This window comes from Aaosphaeria arxii (assembly GCF_010015735.1).
Source record: "Aaosphaeria arxii CBS 175.79 unplaced genomic scaffold BU24scaffold_11, whole genome shotgun sequence".
Lineage (NCBI taxonomy): Eukaryota > Fungi > Ascomycota > Dothideomycetes > Pleosporales > Aaosphaeria > Aaosphaeria arxii.
Genome location: NW_022983484.1, coordinates 1,177,924 through 1,201,269, shown reverse-complemented (window position 1 = coordinate 1,201,269; position 23,346 = coordinate 1,177,924). Strand labels below are relative to the sequence as shown.

Here is a 23,346-nt window from a genome sequence, read left to right as displayed (position 1 = left end):
CTTAATTAGTACTGCGTGCGTCTGCCGAGATTGGGATGACTGAATCAAATTTTACTTCAAACCACCCACAAACCCCGACTTCTTCGCATGAACAACTCCGTGGTATTGACGAGGACCCATCCGTCATAATTCCTGGCAGCAAGAAGAAACAGCCATCGTCTCAGTCACGCCAGCTTCTCTCCTGCACCAAGTGTCGTGAGCGTAAAGTCAAGGTGCGCCTTTCTATCATCGACAGCCTCTTCCCACTATAGGGCGTTTAAAGCTAATCTGGCCGAGCAAAGTGTGACCGTACAAAGCCTTGTTCGGCATGCTGCGCCCGTGGACAGCCCAAGGAGTGCTTCTTCGTTGCCGAGGGCGGCGATTATGCGCCTATCCAGCAGAGCTACGAATTAAGAAAATTGCGCATTGAAAATCAAAGACTGAAAGAACGACTGAAGGCGAGCAAATCCATGAGAAAGGGCGACGATTCCGACGATGCCAGTACACCACATTCGCCGCACGCATGTCCAGCCAACAAAGCGCATAAGCGACGCCTGGCACGACAGAGACGTTTCCAGAACACAGAACCAGCAGACAGCCTTTATTTTGGTAGTCCGGGACTTGCCAGTGCCATCTCCGAAGTACGGTCGATCCTAGTAATGTTGAAGCCCAGACTAATTCTGTCAGTTCGCCAACTCCAACACATCACTCCCTGGTCATTCTCTTGCCCATGCCATGCCACGTGGTGCCGATATGTACGCGCCGAGAGACCTACCTTTATATCCATTCGCCACGCTATTTTCCTGGTCCCTCGAGGAATGCATTCCGGAATTACTTAGGTGCCTTCCACCTAAAGACGAGTTGTTTGGATACCTTGACAGTTTCCAACGTCGAGCGCAAGTCTGTTGCTTTCCCCATACGCCGGAAGAGACCGCAAAGACTGAAGTGGAGAGATTTCTGTCCGAATCTCGGAAAAATGCCGACGGGTGCCCTGAAATGCTAGCCCTCCTATTTGCTGTTCTCGCACTGGGATCGCAGCATGGCGTGTGGGATAACAATGGAGGGAAGTGGGTCGTGGGCGCCGTTGAGAAGGAGTCTCAAAGAGGAAACCTTTATAGTGAGTATTCGGTCTCCAGTGCCCTGTCTCTCGACTGATTTAAGTCCAAGTCGCGGCCGCAATGCAAGCCCTTCGAATGGCTTCATATATGAACAGACCCAATCTTCTTAGTATCCAAACATTTATCATGGTTGGATCTTATCTCACAGACAGTGGCCGTTTTTTGGATGCTTGGACGCTTTTCGGAACAACTGTCCGTCTCGCACAGTCAATTGGCCTTCATAGACATCCAAAACATCTTGATGCACCGCCGTCTACCCAGAAAGAATGCGCATTGCGTCAAACGATCTGGTGGTGGATGCTGCATCTAGATCAACATTATTCTATGACACTAGGACGACCTCTCGGAATAAGTGCCATAGGTGATTGCCCTCCTCCCCATGAACTTACCACTGATACTACATTTCTGAGGTTCGCCGAATTCGTCTACCAGTTCACGTTACTCGCTCGGCAAGTGCTCAGTAGCGATCGGTTGAACAACCACAAGATCGACGAATTTACCGACCTCTTCAGGTCTCTCCTTGAGACCATGCCAGAACAATTGCACTTCAATGAGTCATGGCTGGACGAGGGGACGGAGATCCCGGAGTGGCCTCTCGGCCCGATGGCAGCTGGTGAACATACAATTCTCCTCATTATAGGCGACAGCTAACATATCACATTAGCCTTCTACTGCAAAACCCTCAATTATCTCATCCTCCTCAACCGGCAGCGTCTCGAGAAACCATTGCGGTTTCAATCCACGATGTCAGCAACAGCCAAACCGTCACTTCCGCCGTTCAACCCCGTCAAGGTCGCATCTGCTCAACCTCCAAGAACTGCCTTGAGCGATCCCGCACTGCGAGGTCGCGCCCTCGTGCTTTCTTGTTGTGAAGATTTACTAACTACTTTCTTATTCTACTATTCTCGAGTGCCTGTTGCACTTATCTCTTGGACGATAGGCCAGCAGGCTTTCAACGCCTCCATGATTCTCATACTTGACGCTCTAGAGAATAGAGACCTTCGTCGGATATGGAAGGTTGAGAAGGCATATGTTGTGTTCACACAGCTAGACGAAAATCGAGTGCACAGATTGGCAAAACTTGCAGTGGAGAGGATAAGTTGGGGCTTGGGGGAGCTCAAAAGGATGCAAGATGATGCAGCGGCTGCAATGGCAAGGCCTGTAGGCCATACGCAGGGAGCTGATGAAAGTGAGGCGATTCCCTGCACAACGACGACTTTCGATACCGTCATGGGTAATACGGGAATGTTTTTACTCGAAGACCCTGGCCTCCAAGTAGTCGCTCCCGAGGACTTTTCACCTCTTGGGTGGACGATGGCAGGGGAGAACCTAGAGGACTACAGTCAATTCCGAATCAAACAAGAAGAGGCGCAGAAGTTGGAAGAGCCTGGGAGATGCAAGGTGGAAAGATCGCCACATGTGTCCGGCGATGAAATATACCCTGCCCTGTTAACTCGATCCTCGGATCCGTTGCAGGGAACACAAGGTACGCCGGGATCGGGTCATACGCCCTCGAGATACGCGACATTTAGTACACAACCATCACACGGCTCACCTGAGCAGGGTCAGCCACAGGGTCTCCAGGCTTCGACACCTCCCGCAACCGTGTCTGTCCCAAACATGCGCCATGATGTGGGTGGCCCGCAATCTTTCGTTCAACTCTCGCCATATCATGCACGACACAGCTCTTACCCATCTTTACAATACCAACAACCTACTCATCGCGGGCCTCCATTAGGCACCGTGCCAGGCTCTGTCACAGGAAACTATGTGCCACACCTGTCTGCTCGATACTTGACGGGAATGCGGCCTTCATTGTCCCAAGCTCCTCCCCAACGCGTAATCGAACATCCTGATGACAAATTAACCTGGACAACCCGGCCTCCTTCCCTACCGTCAACTTCAATCTCGGACCCAGCGCTCACATTCACTTCTGCCCCGAGGCAGGATCATGCGTTTCAGGTTGAAGATGCGCAAGCTTCAGAAAATAGAACTCACTACGTGTTGTCAACAGCGGCCCACGAGTGCCAATCGAGAGGAATGACGGTTGGAGTGGACTACAAATGGCCCAACATCAACCCTGAACCATGAGGCTTTTCTGCCTTTTTAGTACTAATATTTCTTTCGCAACTTATGGATTCACGATTCCAGGTTTCTTAAAATGGTATTAGAGGTCATGGTATGGTTGGATTGTAGCTATCACAAAAAGACGTAGTAAAGCATCCGACATAAATGTGGGACGATACGAACGACGGCGTCTCAGTAATGAGAGTAATTGAGTCAAATTCCAAACGATATAACAATGGTGGGATAAAAGGCCCAAACAACCATCAAATGAGTTTGACTATACAAATAAAATGCCCTAAGAGCTCATGACCTCAGGCTACACTCATCCTCATGCTTCCCATACCTGGCATCTAAACGTTTAGACCTGAGATTATGTTCTACCAATCATCTGAGCATTTACATTCCGTTTTGGCTGCAAAATGAAACATTAGTTTGCGTGGGTCGCGAGCATAGGTTGGAAGGAGAAACAAGATAGGCAATGTGATTTACCACTTTCCGCCAGTGCGTTCGACGCGAAGCTCAATGGAAACAGGAATTATGTGTTGACTTTTCCGCTAATTTTCATCTATTCCAAGAACAGAGAACCTCGCCTTTCGCCTTCAGTCTTCAGTCTTCAGTCTTAGGAACACGAGAAAGCCTTTGAGGTAGATGTCTACGTCACACTCAGCCAGAAGTTCAGAAGCAAGTGACGGATCGCTCGAGCACATCTAGAACAGAGCAGTGGACACCTCACGAAGTGACCTCCAATCCAATCGTTCAGATTTGTACACAGATCTTGGATCGTGGCTTACGGCATCTCGAAACGCAGGTATTTACATACGAGCTTTACAAATTGGGTCACGTTCATTGTTAATGAGGCATTGCCCATGTGTTTTTCTCGTTTGGCTATTGAGCTTGATCTTCACAACCTAGATACGAGTATGAGAGTCATAACTACTATGCATGACTGGCACACTATCATCCTTTTTCACGAACCATGGCGGCATGGCCGTGACCCTGCATCGAGAGCGCATGCAATATCGCTAACGTTTTAAGCTTGGCGATTCAGCCAGTAGCTTCGAACCAATACTGACGCTAAGCAAGCCATATATTTCCTCTTTTTCAAGTGCACGCCATTATTCGCTGTATGTCTGTTTCAAGTCGGTATGCATCCACCATTACGTTGCCGTTCCCATTGCTTTTCCCTCACTACTCGTAGCGATGAGTAGTACTTGAGAGCCTCGGTAACCCTTTCCTATTTCTTCTACCTTGTGCGCCCCGAAAGTCATCGGAGTGCTCTGGTAGCTTAGCCTGAGGCGGTTTGCCTTTCCCAGCGCATGTCCGTTCGCAAGTGACGTACCCTGAGCACCCCTCCTTCCAACGCGATTCTTGCCCACCCATTCGCAGTTCATATTTATTATTTTCGGAATCAAGCATGTTCTCTGAATGGCCCTGAAAGGGAGATGACGCACCTCGTCGAATGGATTTCGTCAGATAATGCTCCAATTTTTTATTGTTTGCACGGTGCGATTTGATTGAGCGACTGGAGGCAAACGCACAACCTGCTGGGTGGCTTGATAATCTATCGGCTCGATACCCGATCGTAATGCTTTCCTCAAAGTTGCAGCTCCGACAGGCATCCCACTTCGATTATCGAATGCCCAGAAAATTGTCGTACGATGCGTGCATTCCATCGTTATTCATTCAATCTAAAGATGGAACAAGCTGCTGTGGCAGGTGATGAGGCCTTGTTGCTTGAGCATTTGATAGTATTTTCATCCACTAAACTTTGTAAAGCAAAACTACATGCGAGCCCCGAGGCCCATGATATGGAAATGTTGTACAGAGTACGTGAACATAGTATGTGATTGTATACTGTACCACCTATGTCTGACGAGAAGCCTGTCATCACTGGCAAGGGTATCCTAACAGTTTGATACCACCGCAACGATACGACACATCTTGGCACCTAATCTTCTCAGCTGCACTGTACGCTCATGTATCTGACTGATCGGCAGTCTCAACATGATGTGGCGGGTGCCGCACAAGCTACAGAGGGTTGGCATATCGGGCTGACCCCCTGCTTGTATTTCATGTCCACAATAGTGTCATTGCAATGTTTTCAGACCGTTTACTGGCTACGGTGCATTTTAAAATGTATACTTCAGGTATAGAAGACGCATGAAGCTAGCAGGTGGTCAGCCTGACGTGCCAATCCTCTGTACGATTCAGCATTTTCTAGTCACCACCGTGCCACATCCCGCATCGTGCATGCTATGGGGGCCGCATGCCGCTGCCCTGACAGCGGCAATAGTTAAACCTTCGATACAGGTTGCAAGCAGATAGCAACAAAGTAGGTTTGCTTCTTTTCTTCAAAACTTCTCCAGATAGCGCAACATATGACTAGTGATAATTTTGTAATATGCCATTATCAGTTGTACCTCTTCGAGCTTGTCCATGCAGTATAGCATCTCTCAGCCGCGAGTGATGTCAAGGAACTGTAATCGGATCTCGTCACGCCAATGTTTGTATGCATTTATAGCATCTCGTGGGACTCACATGTGAAACTACGCTATATCCATATTTATGTTAACCTATCTTATGACGTCGTTTTAAATGACCCGAAGATTGGTGTGTGAACTGCACGATGAATAGACCACATCGTTTTTCGAACTTTAGAGTAAGTTGAGTCCGATTCGTCCGCCTGTTTTCTTATGAAGGTAATCAATTCGATGATTATGTAGAAAATCGACTTGGTCACTCGGGCGCGCTTCGCTAGCTGCGAGCCAGCCCCGGGGTTTTGATAGTTGCAGGAAAGGTCCCGCGCCTCCTTACTATTCCATTCTGAAATAACTCGATGATGACTTTACTCCCGAATGTTTCATTCATATCTATGTAGAAAGGAACAGGCACTTCGAGGTATAATCGCCCTACCGCTTCATGCGTTATCGACCACTCATCATCTTTCAGCTCACAAATTCGTGGAGTGAGATTCCTCTAGACGGCCCAGAGTCGTTATGTAGATGTGTAATGACAATCTGATCGTCAGAACATAGGTGCGGTCCACAAATTTTCACGACTTCCGTGTGTAAGTATGATGGATTCAGAGCGATCGTGTCCGTTCTTTTGTACCAGCTGGAAGAGAGTCATAGGTATAACCGGCATTCAAAACAAGTAATAGTTTGGAATCTCCCATCGCTTATGCTGCAAGCATAGAAGACGGCCTTGGGAATGCATGCTCTTTGAAGGCAGTGCTTCTAGCCCAAACTCCGGGGAGTTGTAGATTATTCGATCAGACATTTTAAGTCCCAGTCTTACCTTGTACTTTGATTAAGGCATCTAAGACATCGATATCCGTATGCTACCTTCATGAGTTCGATGAAAATATTACTCAGCTGCTCCTAAGCTCGTAGCAGTGATGTTCAGTAACAGCAAGTTTGCGTACCAGAGCGATAGGTTCAGGCGCAACCCAGCTTGAGAGCAAAAATGCACCATAAGCACGAAAACAATCGAAATTATACCTTGCGCAACGGTCATTACTGCGCAATGCAGGAAGGCTATTGCCGTAGGGGTCCTGATTTCCGTCATTAATACACAGATACATATTCAATATGATAACGATTGTACTTCGTTGTAGATTGTAGATCCAGGTATCTTCCATGCCTGGAATAACCTTTAAAGAATTTGTTGTAGCCAGTCCAGGCCAGTCTCGAGAGCTTAAAACCTACATGCTCTAAAGTCAACCATAGCTAGTTGATAGTGAGTTCAAGACGTTGCAGACTAAAGACTTAAAAGTATGGCGTTGGCGTGGCACAATTGTCAGTTCTAAGGTCTCGCAGATAATGTGCAACTTCGAGGAAACCATTCCCCACAACCTCACCGACATCACCTCTCTCATCAAGCGACTCACTCCGATAGGCATCGAAACGACCAACGGGAATAGACGAGGGATCGACGTATTTTGCGCGACTGATGCCAACACAGAGCGCAGATCTCTGCAGTCGAACCCATCTCTAGACAAAGATCTCCGCGAGACCAGGGGATGGAACGAGGGGAAGTGAGGTTACCCTACTCGTGCCCAAGAACCGCCACTCTAAGATTACCCAATTCGCCTAATATTCAGGATCCATGGATCACATCTAAAAAAAATAGTATCGACTTTGGTCATACAGTTTTAATTCGCCACCACGGGCAAATACGCATCAACAGATAACGGCGAGGGGAAAGTCCGGAACTTTAGCCTTGGGAAATTGAACAAGCAGGATACCAGCCCGACGGCGACGTGTCTGGCCACTGAATATGGAGGAAGATGCTGGGGAGATTGGAAGGGCAGATGAGACTTAACAGGGTATATCATTCGATTCAGATCGCTAAGCAACAATTCAAAACTTCTCTGTGAAGTGGAATATACATATCTCATGGTTATGCTTTCTTTGTAACCCATTGAAATGCTGGCCGTGACTGTAAACCAGTGCCCTCCACTGAACTCCCTTGTGTCCGCCCTCGGGCGGATAGATTGAACACCCAAATCATAACTAGCCAAAAGCAGGTCTCCACCGTCAAAGCGGCAATTCGCAAGGCTCGCACAAAACTGAAAGCAGCAAGGGAAGGGTGTGAGAAAATGGGAAGGCAAGAGATAGAAGTTGTTCGTAGTGCACGGTGTCGCACCAGAGAGAGCACGATACTTACTTATAGACGTACTTCAAGAAAACGTCCATGCGTCAGAAGGAAACCGTCAAATTTCACCATCACCTCACTCATGCAACTGATGAGTGGGGCAAGCACCCCTACCTTTCTTAGCCCACCATTGGCGTATGCATTCCTAGATGAAAGAGGCCAGTAAGTGTATGTCTAGGTTATATAAATCTACCTTGAAAGATGATGACTTACCTCGTGGAACTTGCACCAGCAGACTAGTCTGGCCATCTTATCACCAGCCTCAAAATCTTCAAAGCAAATGACGCACTCGGCCGTGGTCCCATCTTCGTCCACACAGTCCTTCTCGGTCGCAACGTACGGAAACATCCCTCGAGCAGACAGGCTCATGCGGTTGCGAGACGTGGTAGAGCTTCCTGGGGTGCCGGCAGCATCAGACATTCCTCGAACACGGGGATTCGGAAGTGAAGTCGAAGAGAGACCCGCTGATGAGACTACGGCCAGGTCTGGTGGATTGGGAGTGCCAGTAACAGTTGGCGGTGTTGATACCGGAGCGTCAGAGAAGGTGAGGATACAAGACGAGATGTGTTCTTCGCGATCAGTCTCTTCACCATTTGGACCTCTAGGTGGAAGCTCGAAACCGCAAACCGGGCACTCGTCTTCCTCGGCGATTTGCCTTCGGTGTTGTGGTGCTGGTGCTTGTTGAGGTTCATTTGGTATGGCATGGTACAAAAATCCTAACGCAGCAGAGTTTGGGTGAGATGGAGACGGATGGTGGTGGTGCTGATTATGCTGATGTTGGCGTGAAGTCGTCATGGAAGACGACGTCGTCGGCACCCAAATATCCGCAAGGCGTGCTCGATCCTGATAAGGTGGCCCATCACGGGGATAGGCGTCGTGCGCTGCTGCATGAGAGTCACTATGAGACGGACGATGGCCGCGTGGAAATGAGTGACGAGCTTCGGTATGTTGGGGGGGAAACACATCTGGTTGGACCCCAGGGCGAGTGGAATATGGAGGTGGTTGGGGCGGTAGGCTGTAATTTGGATCGGGCACACAAGGATTGCACACGCGAACAATATCCCCGCCCCCTAATGCAGGATTCCGGAATGGGCCAAATGCAGACATTTGATTGTCATCGTCACTTCCTGTGAGATCAACCATATTCGATCCGGCGAACGATTCCGATGGCGGGTGGACGATGAATTGGCGAGGAATGGTAATCCGATGTGGTGAGCAGTTAGCACAGACCACTCGACCGCACTTCCTGCAGTGGTGCTTCCTATACCAAAACGTAAACTGATTTCCACACACTGGACAGAGGTTAACCTCGTGATCCGCTTGCCAGGGCGGCAGAGCAATATCACTCATGTTGCTCTGCCTTCTTCCGCCACCGACACTGCTCGTTCTCGGAGGGTGCGGAGAGTGTGTGTTGAGAGGTGGGCGAGGAAGTCTATTTCGCGTAGGGGGCACATTTCCCGGGCCGATGGGGTCGGATTGAGTCCCGCCTGTGGCGTCTCCAAAACTTGCTCGTGTTCGTCTCCCAGAGGTTTGTCTACCTGGACTTTCAGGCGCGGTCAACCGTCTCTTCCGCTCCACGCTGTTGGCCGAAGACGTTGAGCTCGCTCGTGGCAATCTGGTGGGAAGTGCTAATCTCGACGATGATGCTGAGGTGGTCTGTCCAGGCCATTCACTCCGTTGCGTTGTGTTGTGCCCTACTCCAAGCCCTTCGTTCGCATCAGGCCCGCTCTCCCTTAAGAAGTCCACCCACGTCTGTCCGCCGTGCGTGTCCGCATGTTGTGCTAGGAAATGTGAGGCGACTACACCGTGGTTGTTATGGGGGAGGCTGCTCCGATTCGACCCGCTACCTCTATGCAAAGTAGGGAAAGGGCTTGAGGCCTCCCCATCCTCATCGTCCGGCGGAGGTGGCGGCAGGGCCTTTGAGGTTAACAAGGTTCTGTTGTCGTCGCCCCTTCCACCGGATGAGTTACTGGACCAGCTACGTTGCTGGTGTAGCGAGTGTGGATGAGAGCTCATATTCTCATTACTGAATTCTATAGACGCACGAATGTTCGTGGGTGAGGGGCTTAATCGACGGTCAAGACGAGGGCAGAACACCGTACGAGGTGTATCGGAGGAGTCGGTGGGATGGTATGAAGAAGGATTCGAAGCCGAGAGACACCACGGAACCAGGGATTCTTCTCAAATAATACTGGCGGATCCAAAAGTCGGATACGGTATGATATATCGGGGAAAACTGAAGGTTCCAGAAGGCTACTAAGACGGTCTGGGTCAGTCCTTCTACGACGGTCGGGAGTAGTCGTGAGAAATACGTGGGAGTAGGCAGGTTCGTTATGTATACTCGAGTACAGTATACTACAATAATAGTATTTTATAGTGTCGTACGATATAGGAGAAGCTGGAAGGTGAAAGTGTACCTAGCTCTCCCTAGGTAGGTTATCATAGAGAGAGGGAGGGATAACAGGATGAGGTCAGGTCGTCGCTCGTCGGTCGTCAACGATGGAGGGACTAGCTCTTTTCGGTTAGATCCCGAGGCGGTATCAACACGCACAGACCATATACCTCGTATCACTTCACTCTAGTCCGACCTAATCACGTTTCACGTGACTCTCGTCCCATCCACCAACCAGGCAACTCACGTTCTGACAGTTGCACCGTGTATAGAGTATATCAATCACTGCCATTCTCTATGGCATCATTGATCATCATTATTATTTGTCATCGTTACTATCATGAGCCTTAGAGAAAATGAAGCCAATCTTCATCATGACTAGCAAATCAACAATATGTTTAAATTACTTCGGTAGGTACCTACTTCATTATCATAGCTTTCCTCCAGCATCAGCCAAAGCTGTAAGTATATCACCAAGAAAAAAACACATAGAGGACGAAAGTCCAACGCACGCCAACCTTGGAACGCTCAGGACGCTTGCGAGGATGAAGAACGAAGAAGAAGAAAAGAACAGAAGGGGAAAAGCATACCTTGAACGACACTGAACAGATAAATGCATGGATAAATAGCAAGTTCAATTGTTTCCTTTTTTGGACTCCGCTTCCCCATAAACCCAAATGCAAGAATAGAATAGACACATCTACAGGATATATGTTTGAACCATGATAAAAGTAAAAGATGATAAAAAGGCGCAATGATGAAGACAAAGACAAGTCCTGTCGATATTGTGGACCCAATAACCAAGACATTCCTGCTTTGTTTATGAGGCTCTGTGTGTGATTTGCGGACGCGGGAATGATGTGTCATTCATCTTCCTCTTCCTTCATTACCTCCTCATTTTCTTCTTATGAACCCGATGTTCCTGGGGGCCCTTCCCCCTTTTCCTAGATCCCAAACTCCGGCCGAAATATTCGACGCCGCTAAATAAAGATCAAATGTATAGTGATAATAGCAGTGATGTCGGTGCTTTGTTGCTGTCATTCTTTTTTTATGATCCAGTAGATCTCCCACTCCATCCACTGCGACCGCTCCTGCCACTCCTCTCCCTCTCCACGTTACCAAACTCTGCACTCCTTTCCATATCGTCTCCATCATGTACGTTGTGTATACTATCCCTGGCCACATGATGATGTACGTAGCCCGTAGCCAAAGGTGCCTGGTTGCCAGCTTGTATCATTTGCGGGGGTACCAAATCTTCAGTGGGGCCTAGTTGGTTCAAATCGCTGGCGTTGTCTGGTCGGTATAGCGACGAGGCATTGGAATGGGCTGGAGAGCGCTCGGGGGAGGGCGAAGGCTCAGTCGAATTGAAAGGAAGACGGATTGGCATCTCTTGATTCGGATTTGGGTGTAGATGTTGATTTGCGGGTGGCATGGTAACATTCCGTGGGAAGTGTGGAGTAGATGCTAGACTAGGCGTACCGGACTGTGATGCGGGCACCGTTGGTAGTCGCGGGCTTCTCTGTATGGCGCTCAGATCTGTTGACTTTGGACGTTTGGAAGATTTGCGAGGAATGGTAGGGGCACGGCTGGGAGGCTGAGAACCAGGCTTTCGGGATGCCCTAGAACCTATACGACTCGGAAGCTCGATGCCTCCACCTGTATCGATGGGGCCAAGTGCCGGAGCATAGGCTGACACTCGCTCCCCCCGTGAATGGTGGCCCCCAGCGCTGCTGCTCTTATCTGAATCGGAGTCATCGCTATCGGTATCGCTGACACTCCCTATGGAGTTTCGCACAGCTCCTGACGCTGCCATCGGGGCAGGACTGCCATGTTTCGAAGACTTGATTCGTGGTGGAGTGTCAGGGCTATCTTTGTAGGGCTCTTGCTCTTCCGGTGGATTCTCATCATCTTCCTCCAGTGGCATCATCTGTGGCGGCATCCTTGTACTCCTGACGACTTCGAACCCCTTGCCTTGCTCCTTCTTCTTCCCTCCACTGAAGAGCCCCAAGCTTTTGAACCAACCAGTCGCTGATGAAACGGGACCCATAGGATCTGCTGGGCCTGTTTTGAGCTTGCGTGTGGGCTGTGCGGATAATGCAGGTCCCCGTAATCCATAATAAAAGTCTGATTCTCGGACGGAATAGTCGGTGTTCTTGGGATGTTCTGCGATGGCTGGGTCGGAGTCGTCGCGGTGCATGCGGAGGTATGCTGGCGTGATGGAGCTGCGATTGGGGGACCACGAGGAAGGGCCCTCACCTACATCGCCAGCCTCCGCGTGATCAATGGTATCTGCATAAGGTGCGTTATCCAAATCAGCGCTGGGAGTTCGACCCTTCGCACCGGGTGTCATAGAATCCATGGTCGCTTTACGGGGTCGTGGAGGTCGGTAATAATCCTGTCCATCCAGAGCCCCACCAAGGGTCGGCCGCCTGGAGCTCTGTCCCGATGAGCCTCCGAGAAAGTTGAAGGGCGAGGCATTCGTTGCTGGTGTTCCTGGGCTGGTTCCACCATGATTGCTGGGGTCACCACCCTGGGTGAAATTCTCGAAACCCATACTAGCACGCTGACTGCCTCCATATCCCTGATTGAGAAGTACACCAGAACTACCGGAGAGACTTCGAGCGCGTCCATTCATCAATTGGATAGATTGTTTGTCGCCGTCGCCTGAAAGCATTGCTGCATCCGATGCGAGACTGCTCCGCGTGTTGCGTTTACGGTTCCGATTGCGCCTCGAGAGCTGGCGCTTACCGAAAACTTTGGTAAGACCACCTCTCTGATCTTGGCCAGCGCCTGCAAGACGAGCTGCGACCTCAACGATGGTTTGTAGCGAATTGAGGAAAAATCCAAAAAGTAGGACGATGGCATGGAGCAAGAGTACGGCGTACCCTATCCACCCCTTAGAGTCCTCCGATACGCCCAAGGAAGGTACAAATGATATCATGAGGAGCGTGCAGGTAAGTCGGATGGCAGAAAAGAAAGTGTGGTAGGCATTCATAGAAGTGTTGGATTGGAACGGACGGAAGGCGTGCAGGGTGAGGATTAATATTACTTCGCAGATGGCGAGTACTATGATCTGAGCGATTCCAGATGGCTGTATGGCTCCGATGGCAATGCCGCGCATGACCGTCAGCAGAACGGGAATGAAAGCAAAAGGGGCGGCATCGTCAGAATATGTATTGTAGAGTGGACCGTACGTGAGGACCGTGGGAAGATCGTCGAACAAATGTGCACGCGGCCGTGTGGTGAAAATAAACCAGAAGATCCAGGCTGCAAATCCCATAACGCCGATGAGCAAAACGACAGACGTTGCCACGACCGAACCAGGCGATCGAGCGGCAACGACCAGTTGGAATAAAGATAGAGAGATGATGGGCAACATGAAGAAGTTGAAGACGATGCGAATGATATTTCCCGCAGTGAAAGGCCAATTCTTTCCGCGAAGATCACCGCCTTCCGTCTTGGTTACTGCGCGATGGATCCAGCGGCCGAGGAAACCCAACTGGGTAAGTATGGTGACGGCGGCGATGATTCCAAGCAGCCAAACCGCCATTCCGGCCCAAATGTCCTGATCCCTGGCCATTCCGACATATTGACGGAGTCGAGAGATACCGTACGTTCCGTTGGCAAAGTAGATACCGTCCACCAGACTGGGGTGTCCGCGGTCTTGGCTGACAAGACTCTCGTTAAAGAGGAGAACTGACCAGCTCGCCTGGCTGACGACCGGCTGGAAGAATCCAGGATATTGCAGGTTAAGGCTGCCTGCTAATACGATAAACTGGATATATTGGAGACAATCGCCGAAGCCAGGAGTCACCAGACGCAACAGATCCTCGTCTCTGCCGTAGTTACTGGACCAGCGGAAGATATCAGATGAGCCCCATGGACTACAAGTAGCCGCAAAGACTGTGGCGATGGCGACCATGGCAAGTATGGCTGCGGGTAAGTAGGCGAGCATATCTTTGATCTTGGTACCCAGGTCCGGCGTGATGCTGGCAGAAACACATGCCAGGGTTATTGGGGGTGTATCACCAGAGACTACACGCATGGTAGACACAAGGGTTCCGAAGGAGTACGTACTGAAGAAATCGTGGCCGACGGTAAAAGCAGGAAGGTCCGCAGGGTCGCTGGCATTCTTCCAGAAAGCGGGCCCGATTGGACAGGACGTATTCACAGTGGCATCACAGAAGGGGACACCTGGCTCATCGTGTGCCGTGAATGTCAAAACCTTGTAGTTGGTGAAGAGTGTTGTAAGCAAATTGTCCTTCCCCACGTTGGTGATCTTTCCGAATGGCTTCTTAGGGTCGGACCAGAGCTCGTCGTTGGGTGGGGGGTACTCGCCCTCAACAGATTGACCCGTCACATTGCCGTATACCGTAATGTTGAGCCTGTGACTCTGAGATGTCGTGTTGAACGAGGCGGAGAGGTGCAGTGGCACAAATTGCAATCGCACCGGATCTCTTGCTGATCGATAGCCACGGTCCAAGCAGTTGTCGAAGTTGATGAATGCGGCGCTCGAGAGAGGTAGGGATGAGAGGATGAGGCAAAGGACGAGAAGGAAGAAGGTGTCAAATGTGCCGAACGAGAGCGATATGGATCGAGGTCTTCGTCGGGGTTGGGGCGGGGATCTCGAGGGTTGGAGGGAAGGTATTGGAGGTTGGCGAGTGCCATATGACGTTGGCCGAAGGGAGCCAGTACAGGCTGGTGAGATTGCCATCATGTCTATATCGATTTCGAGTTCAGGTTCGAATTTGCGTTCGTGTTCAACTCCGTCTTCATGGCTGCATCGTTGTGACGTGGTAGGGTCGCAAGAAATTCTGGCCGAGGCAGGGAGCTCGATCGTATCGACCATAAGTATATTTCAATGCATACGATGCTTGTTTACACGTCCAGGCCACTCGGCCCTTTCTTGAAGTGACGAATTCCTTGTTGATCGTACGCGGCAGTATAGGAGGATGCGGCTCCTTCGTTGACGTTGTGCGCGGAGGAAGTAGGTTGTCGTGCAGGCGGAGTGGTGAACCTTAGGTGAGGACAGGCAGCACAGCCCACAGGGATAGGATGCGGAGAGAGTTGTCAAGAGCGAGCAGAAACAGTCGGGGATAGATTACGTCCAAGAGGCTATGGGACGAGAGAGGCAAAAGTACGAAGAGGACGACGGGCGCACGCTATGGGTAGGATCAATAAAGAATGTAGTTATTAGAAAGAAACCGAAAAAAGGCGAGGTAAACGAGCAGATGCAGCGAGCGTAAGAAGAGTACGAATCGAGAAGAAAAGCGAGCGACACGGGTGTGGGTGTGGGTGTGAGATCCGGAGCGCAAAGCGCAGAGCGTAATGCGCGGAGTGCAGTGAGCAGAGTGCAGTAGTGTGGTCGGGAACGGGACCGGGAACGAGTGGAGGTTGAGGCGTGAGGTATGAGGAAGGATGTGAGGTGTGCGATATGAGGAGTGAGGAGTGAGGTGTAACTTGTAAGAGGGATGGATGGATGGATTATTGTGGTGGTGAGGATGGTGAGGGTGGTGAGGCAGTGCCCCAGGTCGCATGTGGGTGCGGGCGGGCTCGTTTTGGTCTTCACCCTAGGAAGTACTAGGTACCTTAGGTAACAGATAGTTACTTGTAGTACTGTAGCTACAATACCTCAGCACCCATCGAGCTACACTGTAGTACAATAAGTTCAGTCGACTACAAGGAATTCATATATTTCTATCTACCTAGTTGCTTATCTACTTACAAGAAAGAGAAAGACAAGCGACACAGATGCAGTATGGATGGGACGAAAAGATGGGGTTGACCGTTGAGGATCAGTTACCTACGAGGTAGGTACCCAGGTACTTACCACTTAGTGTGGTTGCTGGAATATCTACCTAGGTACCTAGGGTAGGACGGGTAGATACCATGATACCTAGGTAAGTAAATAGAAGACGATCACTTACCTCATGCTCTATCGCTGTTCTTTTCTGTCTCTACCTCTATACTACGGTCACTACTACTAGTTGCTACTTCTTCATAAGTACGGAGTAGTAGAAATAAAACGATCACCGCTGCGGGGCTAGAAAGCGAATTCTTTGCTCCACATGGCGTGGGAAAGTTACTCTCCATTTCCAACAGTGGGTTTCTAGGTGCCTACCGACGTACTGTATACATACATGCACTCGCATCGCAGTCATCCTCCAAGGTGATAGCAATTATCCTCGTAATTTCTCGTCGTCGTTATCATCTGTCGAACCTGCAGTGCGAAGTAATTACGGACGGAATGGCCGATGACCCTAAACTACCTCATGGGTACCGAGAGTACTGTGCAGTTTACTGTCTACTGGTGCCAGCAGGTTTACAACCCTAGGCGTCATAAGTATAACACCCAAGCTACTATTATCCTCGCACGTAGTTCCTACGCAACGCATTAGGTATACTCGTACATCATATCTATCTTGAAAGTACAGTATGGGTGTATGTACATATATCATTACCATCATCATCATCGTTATCCATTCTCCGATCCAACATCCTACAACCCTCCCCCCTTTCCACTCCATGAAACGCTAATTCCTAATACATAGTTACCCTCGATCCACTTCGTTGCCAATCAACAGGAATGTCCGTAGACAGCCGTCGGTCTGTTGCGCTACAACTAGACTAAGGAAAACTGGCACACTGGGCTATTCTTAGCAACAAGGGGGCGTTGGGTGAGGGGCCACGGGGGGGAAACCATGACACTAAACCGGTTGTGGCACCTGATGGTCCATGAGTAGCATCTAGGTTAAGTCCAGTAGAAGTATCCGTATGTATAACTACAAACTACAAGTACTTGTACTTGACCCAATGCCTATTGCAATCTACCGGTGCGAGGTAATATACATGTCCTTACGAGAACGAAGTAGTATTGCACGAAACCCTCCGTAGCCCACCGATATACTCCGCAATGTTCATAGTGAATGGTCCAATCAAACAAAACTCAACTTGATACAGAGTAAAGTGGTAGGTAATAGCAAAAGTCCGTCTCTGCCACCCATTCTTGTTTCTCCCAGTGCATAGGTGACTTACTACTTGTAGGTTCATATACTCACTCATAGGCTGGAGTGCTAGCTTTTATTCCCGACAGTCACAACGTGTAACTACCTGGGTAATATTTGCGCTTAAACCTTCCGCATTAGTCCCATCTCTCCGTAATTTAAGTTTTCTTTCCATGATCACACATGATTGGTTCGTTATTCGGAAGTATATGTGCCTAAGGCTGTACCTACGTGCCGATACATTCACTCAAGTCTGAAGGGACGCGCCGTTGTGCTACATTTTCAGCTAGAGACAAGTACATTTAATTACTGCACGAGTGATGATATATTATTGTTCAAGTCGTTCCATCGCCCCTATTCAACCCTCAGAACCCATCTAGCAAATAAAGAGTTTTCCTCCTAGATCTATCCGAAATGCTATCCAAAACAAATGCTGACAATGTCGTAGAGTTTAATATAATAAGGTAGGGAAAGTTAAATATGCCGGTTGTGAACCTCTTAGTTTCTCCCTCTATATCTCTGCCTCTCGCCTCTTTTTCTTTGTCTCTCTCCGTGTTCTTGGCCTCTCTTCAAAAATCCCACAACGTCCCAAACGCATGCATTCCAGCGGCCCGGCAGCCCTGCATCATCTCATCGTTCCCCTGCATATTCGAAGTGATGAAGATGACCTCGGCCCCGAACCGCGTCCATGTATCTTTCAGCAACTGCATCGTATCTGGTCGGCCCCCGCGCTTCTTCGAATCCCACAGTATCATCCTCTCAGGCTCGATGTGTGCTTTTATCAAGCCCGTGATGGTAGGACCGAAGGTTCGCTCTTGGTCCGACCCGATCCAGATGAGGAACCAATCACGCGATTGGATGCATGTCGACAGCGCTGCTCCGATGCCCGTGCCCGTGCAGACGCGGATGCCGCGTTTGAACATGGCGGATGCGTGCCCTACGCCAGCTGTACCATACCCCATGGTCAGCACTGATGAATAGCTGCAGGAGGGATGATGGAGGGAATTTGAGCTTTTTTCTTCTTACCAAACTTGAGTTCTCTGGTCCAAAGTGTTTTGGGCGGGTTGGCGACGAGGTCCTTGGTGAAGTCGCCTTGCACACCACAGATCATGTAGTGATGGGTCGCCTTGCGTCCTTCGCTGATGATGCCGAAGGCGTGATACTCCATGATGGAGGTACGGCTAATTCTTCCTAGGAGACCTTGTTGCATTCCGCGCTGGAAGCGGATGACGGCGACTTTGGGTGATGGAATCTCCACCTCCACCGGGACTTCTCGAAGGGTGACCCATGGGATGAGCACGCTGCAAGACTGGTGAGCGATGGGACTAGTGAGTGCTTGAGCACGATCCACTTACAATACAGTCATGAAGACGGCGAACCAGAACTCCTGGGCACTGAGCAGTGTGTGCGCATCGGCTCTCCATTCCCCGACCTTGATGTCATAGGCATTACCCATGACCACAAACATCCACGTAGTCTGCGATCAGTCAACAGCCGTCCTCGTCAAGAGATACAGGTTGGATACGTACGGCAAGGCCAAGCCATCCAATGAACCGGTGGTGTTTTTCAAAGACATTATGATAAGTACTGGAGAAGATGCGTTAACTCGAGGCTAGAGAGGGGTGCGAGGTTGTCACTGACTTTCGGACCCAAGGAAATGCACTCAAAACAGACACAATGATAAGAACATTGGTGATGATGCCACTGACTATCACGGCCTTGTGCTGAACGGCTCGGTATCTGATAATGTCGACTATCTTGTAGATAAGCCAGCTTGTTGAATGTCAGCCTCGCCTCCTTTCCATTGCACGTGAGTCAACATACCCAGCACCAGACAATGCACAACCCGAATGGATGCCTCCCACATGCTGCAGAACAGATGTAGCTGCATACTTGATCCGCTTAGGTGCCCACTGGTATGACCTTCGTCAGCAATCATTTCAATTGTTGTTGAAGGCATACGTACACTTCGTAGACCGTATATCGCAACAATATAAAGAAATCGCATCCATAACTCGTTCCGGAATAGGATCGCTGTCAACAGGTTCCCCAGAACAATCGCGCCTAGGTGATTCTCGGCGTAAGGGAACCGTCCAAGCGCAGCTAAGATGATTCCAGTCAAATTGAATAGAGTCACAAACGTGAAGAACTTCCGGTACGTATTGAACCACAAATCGGCCAGAATCCACCGACTAACCTTCGCCTTAGGTGGGGGCGGCTTCTTGACGACAGCCTCGAGCTTGTCGGCATCCACAGCTATCTTAGTTCGAGACGCCGCGGGCAAAGAGAGTGACAGTTGTGGCACACTGGAGAACGGTGTAATGCCTTCATGAACCGGTGAAACAGGAGCGAGCTCAGTAGTGATATGCAAATCCCTTTTATGTGCAACGTAGGCAAAAGGCGGAGGTGCCATCAGCTCCAGCGAGCTGTCGTACATGCCTTTCTCTGCATCGCTCAGTGAGTCCGAACTGCTGCCACAGGCCAGCTGACTTGGTGGTGAGGAGACCATAGTGCGAGCAAGCTCTTCGAGGCTTCGAGGCACAGTTGCTGAGAAATGGTACAGCAGGGGTGACTTGAGATATACCAGAGTCACCTGCGAGCTACCATAAGGCGAGTTTTAACAAAGCCCTGGGTACCCAGCCCCACACCTCGGGCTCTCTGGCAATCCAGATAGCATGTATGAGGTCCCATTCTCGCAAAGACTCTGTAGAATGGGCTAGCCAGAGTTGCCGTAGTGCACCAAACGAGATATCAAGGCAAGTATGGATGGCCGGGTGGCACGAGTGTAAGTGCCGTCTGTGCTGACCTTCCTGTGAGAGCAATTCTTCCATCTAATTCACCAAAGTAATATGGGCGACGATATTGATAGAGATCGTATCGGCCAGGTCACAGCCTCATTGCTATTATATGTGGGTGCTGGTACAGCACATGGCCCCACTCCCGACCTGAAATCGGAGTCTGGTACCGAAGAGAGGCTATCGAAACGTTCATTTACAGAACCCGCAGAAACTGCAGAAGCTTGGTGTGCGATGCAAACGGTAACTTGCAGTGATTCTCTCGGGCGTTTCCAACTCGATTCCCACCGCCCGGTCGATGGAAGGCTTGTCAGTCTTCGCTGCCTTGCCTAGGGGTTGGCTCCAAGAACATTGCGGCTCTGGATCCCGTCGTCCGAAAACATAACGGTGATTACTCGGCTTTCGATCAATTCATGGCACTGCGTCTATGTCACTTTGCAGAAATTCGGTAGCAAAAATCCGGGGTTAATTTGGGTAAAGTGAGTATGGGGAAGAGAGATACTTGCCTGGCTCCAGACTCTCCAAATCGGCGTCGAGTTGAACTTATCTTGACACATACGGCCTGGCCACGTTCAGATCTTTTCTCGAGAGTAAAAGCGAGAGAAAAAAGATCTCAAAACTCACTGTCGAGCAGCTAGTTTGTTCCGCTGATGACTGACTACTTTGGACGACAAAGCAACACAGTACCGTGTAGCTTTGGCGGGACGGGCTTGGGGTGAATGTCGATCCCCAGCCAAGACCCTAAAATTAAGCTTGTAATCACGACGTCCAAGCTGTGGAACGACTGTTTCAATATGCAATCAATGGCTTCCATTACCATGCCGGCAGACAACAGCGCATCATGTCGGCTCCGCACTACCACACTTCAGCCGACTTGAAAGCCTTTCTAAGTATTAATCTGTATGAGATCGTCCCAGTTTATTTCAGAACCGCGCACTGCGACTAGCCCGATGGACTTACTTAACAACAGACAGGCAGACAAGCTGGCGAAAATCTGAGACGCGAGCTCATAGTACCTGAGGCTGATGTTTGACAGTATATCCCAGTCGTTAGTAACGCGATGCTAAAGGTTGGTAGTCTCATGGCCCCGGACCACTGCTCCGGAGGGATTCTGGTACTTACCCCAGATGGCCGGCGCTTTCTCCTCCGCGCGCGTGGTATTAGCCCAGTGCAGATAAGAGAAGGTGTTGTGCGCAACTCACTGCGACATTCGGAGGCTCGTCCATTTCTTTTTTCGGGCGGGTGGATCCGCAAATGCAAGAGATACTCTCTGCAATGCACCATGACGACAGACAGCACAGTTGTGGTGTTTCGTCGGTAGGGGCGGGTCGCGGAAATTTCAGCCCTTCAACATCATTCAACCGAAACTCTTCGTTCCTGTGACAATTTATTACCAGGGTGCACATTAAAAATTGACTTTCGATTGTGTTCTAGAAGGAATAGATCTGCGTGTGTTGGAAGATACACAGCGCATCCGGACTCCATGAAGTTTACGAACAGAGCTCTGGAGTCTGGACTCAATTGACCCTGACCTGAGCCAAGGTACAGTACATGTTGCTGTTCGACCATTCAATAAGATGAGTAATGCGTAGTCAAAGTAAGGAACCTCCAATGCACATCGTTGTCTATTCGAGTGCAATACGGACTCCGGAGCAACTATCGTACTTGCAATCACAGCTATCCATCCGCAAGCGTGCCGGGATCTTGATACAGCAGTATCTGACAGCGTCTTGTACCTATGAAGGTTGATTCTGGTACAGCTCATAATACTCACAGAAGCATTGCCTTTGGTGGTGGATACCCCGAGTCCTGGGGGAACACTTGCCGTGGAGGCCCTTCTCGAAGCTCCTGTGTGATTGGACAGAGAATTTCCCCGTGAATTTATCCCATATTACCTGGAGAACAAACGTAAGCAAAGTCTAGATCGAACCTTCAACAAAGGCTCTGTAAGCAACATAAGTCAGTTGCCCACGGCCACCATATATGAGAGGAATGTTTCCGCACGAAGGCGAAATTTTACAACTCTTTAATCACAACCCTCGAAAAAAAAGCAGGACTACTGAATTCACCTCACAAATACATGAACGCTCCAACGTGGAGACATGCTTCAAGATTTCCATTCGCGTCGCGACTCGACCAACCGAGTCTAGTGTCACCCGGGGAGTCGCTCCCATATTCGCACCCCACGCCTGATTACCTCCCATCCAGACGATTGCCAGCACTCTGGTTCTTGTGTCCATCTATTTACTCCCAAATTGCGGGAGCCGAATCATCTTATCGCCGGTCATCTGTCGCAATCTATAGGGTATCTAGACTCCAGTCCATGGCAGCCCACGGAGCCCAACGCACCGTCCCCAAAGAGGAATCAGGCGCACCAAGACGTCCATTCTGAGGCTCTAGATGAATTCGTACCAGTCTCTGGCCGTCTCACCCCAGGTTCCTAGTCCTACCCTTAGCATTGCGCATTCATCACGGCAACAAAAAGAACCCTAAATTGTCACCGATCGGACATCTCGAGGTCTACAAGAAAGTACATGTATGTACGGAGTACATATGGATATTAACAAGCTTGGCGTCACGAGGCAATGAGAACTTCTTTGGGGCCGGCTCCCGGACCGCCATGCCAAACCAGATTGCGAGCCGAACTGGAACGTCATCTTCAACTCCACGAGATCGATGACTCCACGGCCGAATACACGACAAGCTATCCGATTCTATCGCTTCGTGTTATTTTCAGCTCCAGATAGAAGATTTCCATGTTTCGATAACACTTGCTATTCTTGCATCGAGATGATGTAGCTCGGCAGAAAAAGCGCATAGCATCCCTAATGAAGACAATTGCACGGCTACCCAAGCCGAACTTGGCTTTGATGATGCAGAAATTCGCTAACGGAATAAGGAGTAGTAGAGTCGCATTTTGAAGTCATTGTCAAGCCGTCAGTGTATGGTCAATCTGCCCAACGTGCCCAACTGAGCATCTTGCCGTCAGTTCTCGTCGTTTTCGAGGAGGATGAAGAGAAAGATGCAAGGAACTCTGCAATCGCTGCGCATCTAAATTTGCGGACTGGGCACAAATTGTCGTAACTGAACGGGTCGGCTGTCTTCAAGATCCTCTTCTGTTGATAGAATAAAACAAATGGTACGCGCCTGGCTGCCTACAGTAGCTTCTCTAAATCAGCCGCAGTTGGTCAACAAATATCATCAGCATAATACATAAGGTACTGAAACCTGACTCTATAGATATCATTCCGCACAAATAGTCTTCCCAATTATTTGCAATTTCAATAGTCACTCGTGTTGCCTAGTCTCTAGCTGCACTTGTCACGTAAATTCAA

The 23,346-nt window shown here is 49.7% G+C and overlaps 5 protein-coding genes across 5 annotated transcripts; 1 reads left to right on the top strand and 4 right to left on the bottom strand.

Moving 5' to 3' along the window:
• Positions 1-35: 35 nt before the first annotated feature.
• On the top strand, positions 36-3,640 carry BU24DRAFT_496612 (uncharacterized protein; the record flags this gene model as incomplete). The annotated part of the gene is made up of 5 exons (XM_033534205.1): positions 36-212; positions 282-620; positions 667-1,096; positions 1,147-1,710; positions 1,762-3,640. 5 exons carry the CDS (start codon positions 36-38, stop codon positions 3,186-3,188), a joined length of 2,937 nt encoding a protein of 978 aa, XP_033379012.1. The 3' UTR covers positions 3,189-3,640.
• Positions 3,641-7,487: 3,847 nt separating this feature from the next.
• Positions 7,488-10,267, bottom strand: BU24DRAFT_427783 (uncharacterized protein). The gene is made up of 2 exons (XM_033529306.1): positions 8,034-10,267; positions 7,488-7,965 (listed from the first exon to the last, which is right to left on the bottom strand). Exons 1-2 carry the CDS (start codon positions 9,834-9,836, stop codon positions 7,897-7,899), a joined length of 1,872 nt encoding a protein of 623 aa, XP_033379011.1. The 5' UTR covers positions 9,837-10,267; the 3' UTR covers positions 7,488-7,896.
• A 245-nt stretch (positions 10,268-10,512) lies between these two features.
• On the bottom strand, positions 10,513-11,140 carry BU24DRAFT_63023 (uncharacterized protein). Its single transcript, XM_033534488.1, has one exon. The coding sequence runs from the start codon at positions 11,019-11,021 to the stop codon at positions 10,683-10,685; it is 339 nt and encodes a 112-aa protein (XP_033379010.1). The 5' UTR covers positions 11,022-11,140; the 3' UTR covers positions 10,513-10,682.
• A 120-nt stretch (positions 11,141-11,260) lies between these two features.
• Positions 11,261-14,926, bottom strand: BU24DRAFT_356139 (uncharacterized protein; the record flags this gene model as incomplete). The annotated part of the gene is made up of 1 exon (XM_033523882.1): positions 11,261-14,926. One exon carries the CDS (start codon positions 14,924-14,926, stop codon positions 11,261-11,263), a length of 3,666 nt encoding a protein of 1,221 aa, XP_033379009.1.
• Positions 14,927-17,785: 2,859 nt separating this feature from the next.
• Positions 17,786-19,725, bottom strand: BU24DRAFT_356712 (uncharacterized protein; the record flags this gene model as incomplete). The annotated part of the gene is made up of 7 exons (XM_033523911.1): positions 17,786-18,162; positions 18,243-18,525; positions 18,589-18,693; positions 18,731-18,803; positions 18,858-18,989; positions 19,041-19,129; positions 19,183-19,725. 7 exons carry the CDS (start codon positions 19,723-19,725, stop codon positions 17,786-17,788), a joined length of 1,602 nt encoding a protein of 533 aa, XP_033379008.1.
• Between the last annotated feature and the right edge of the window lie 3,621 nt (positions 19,726-23,346).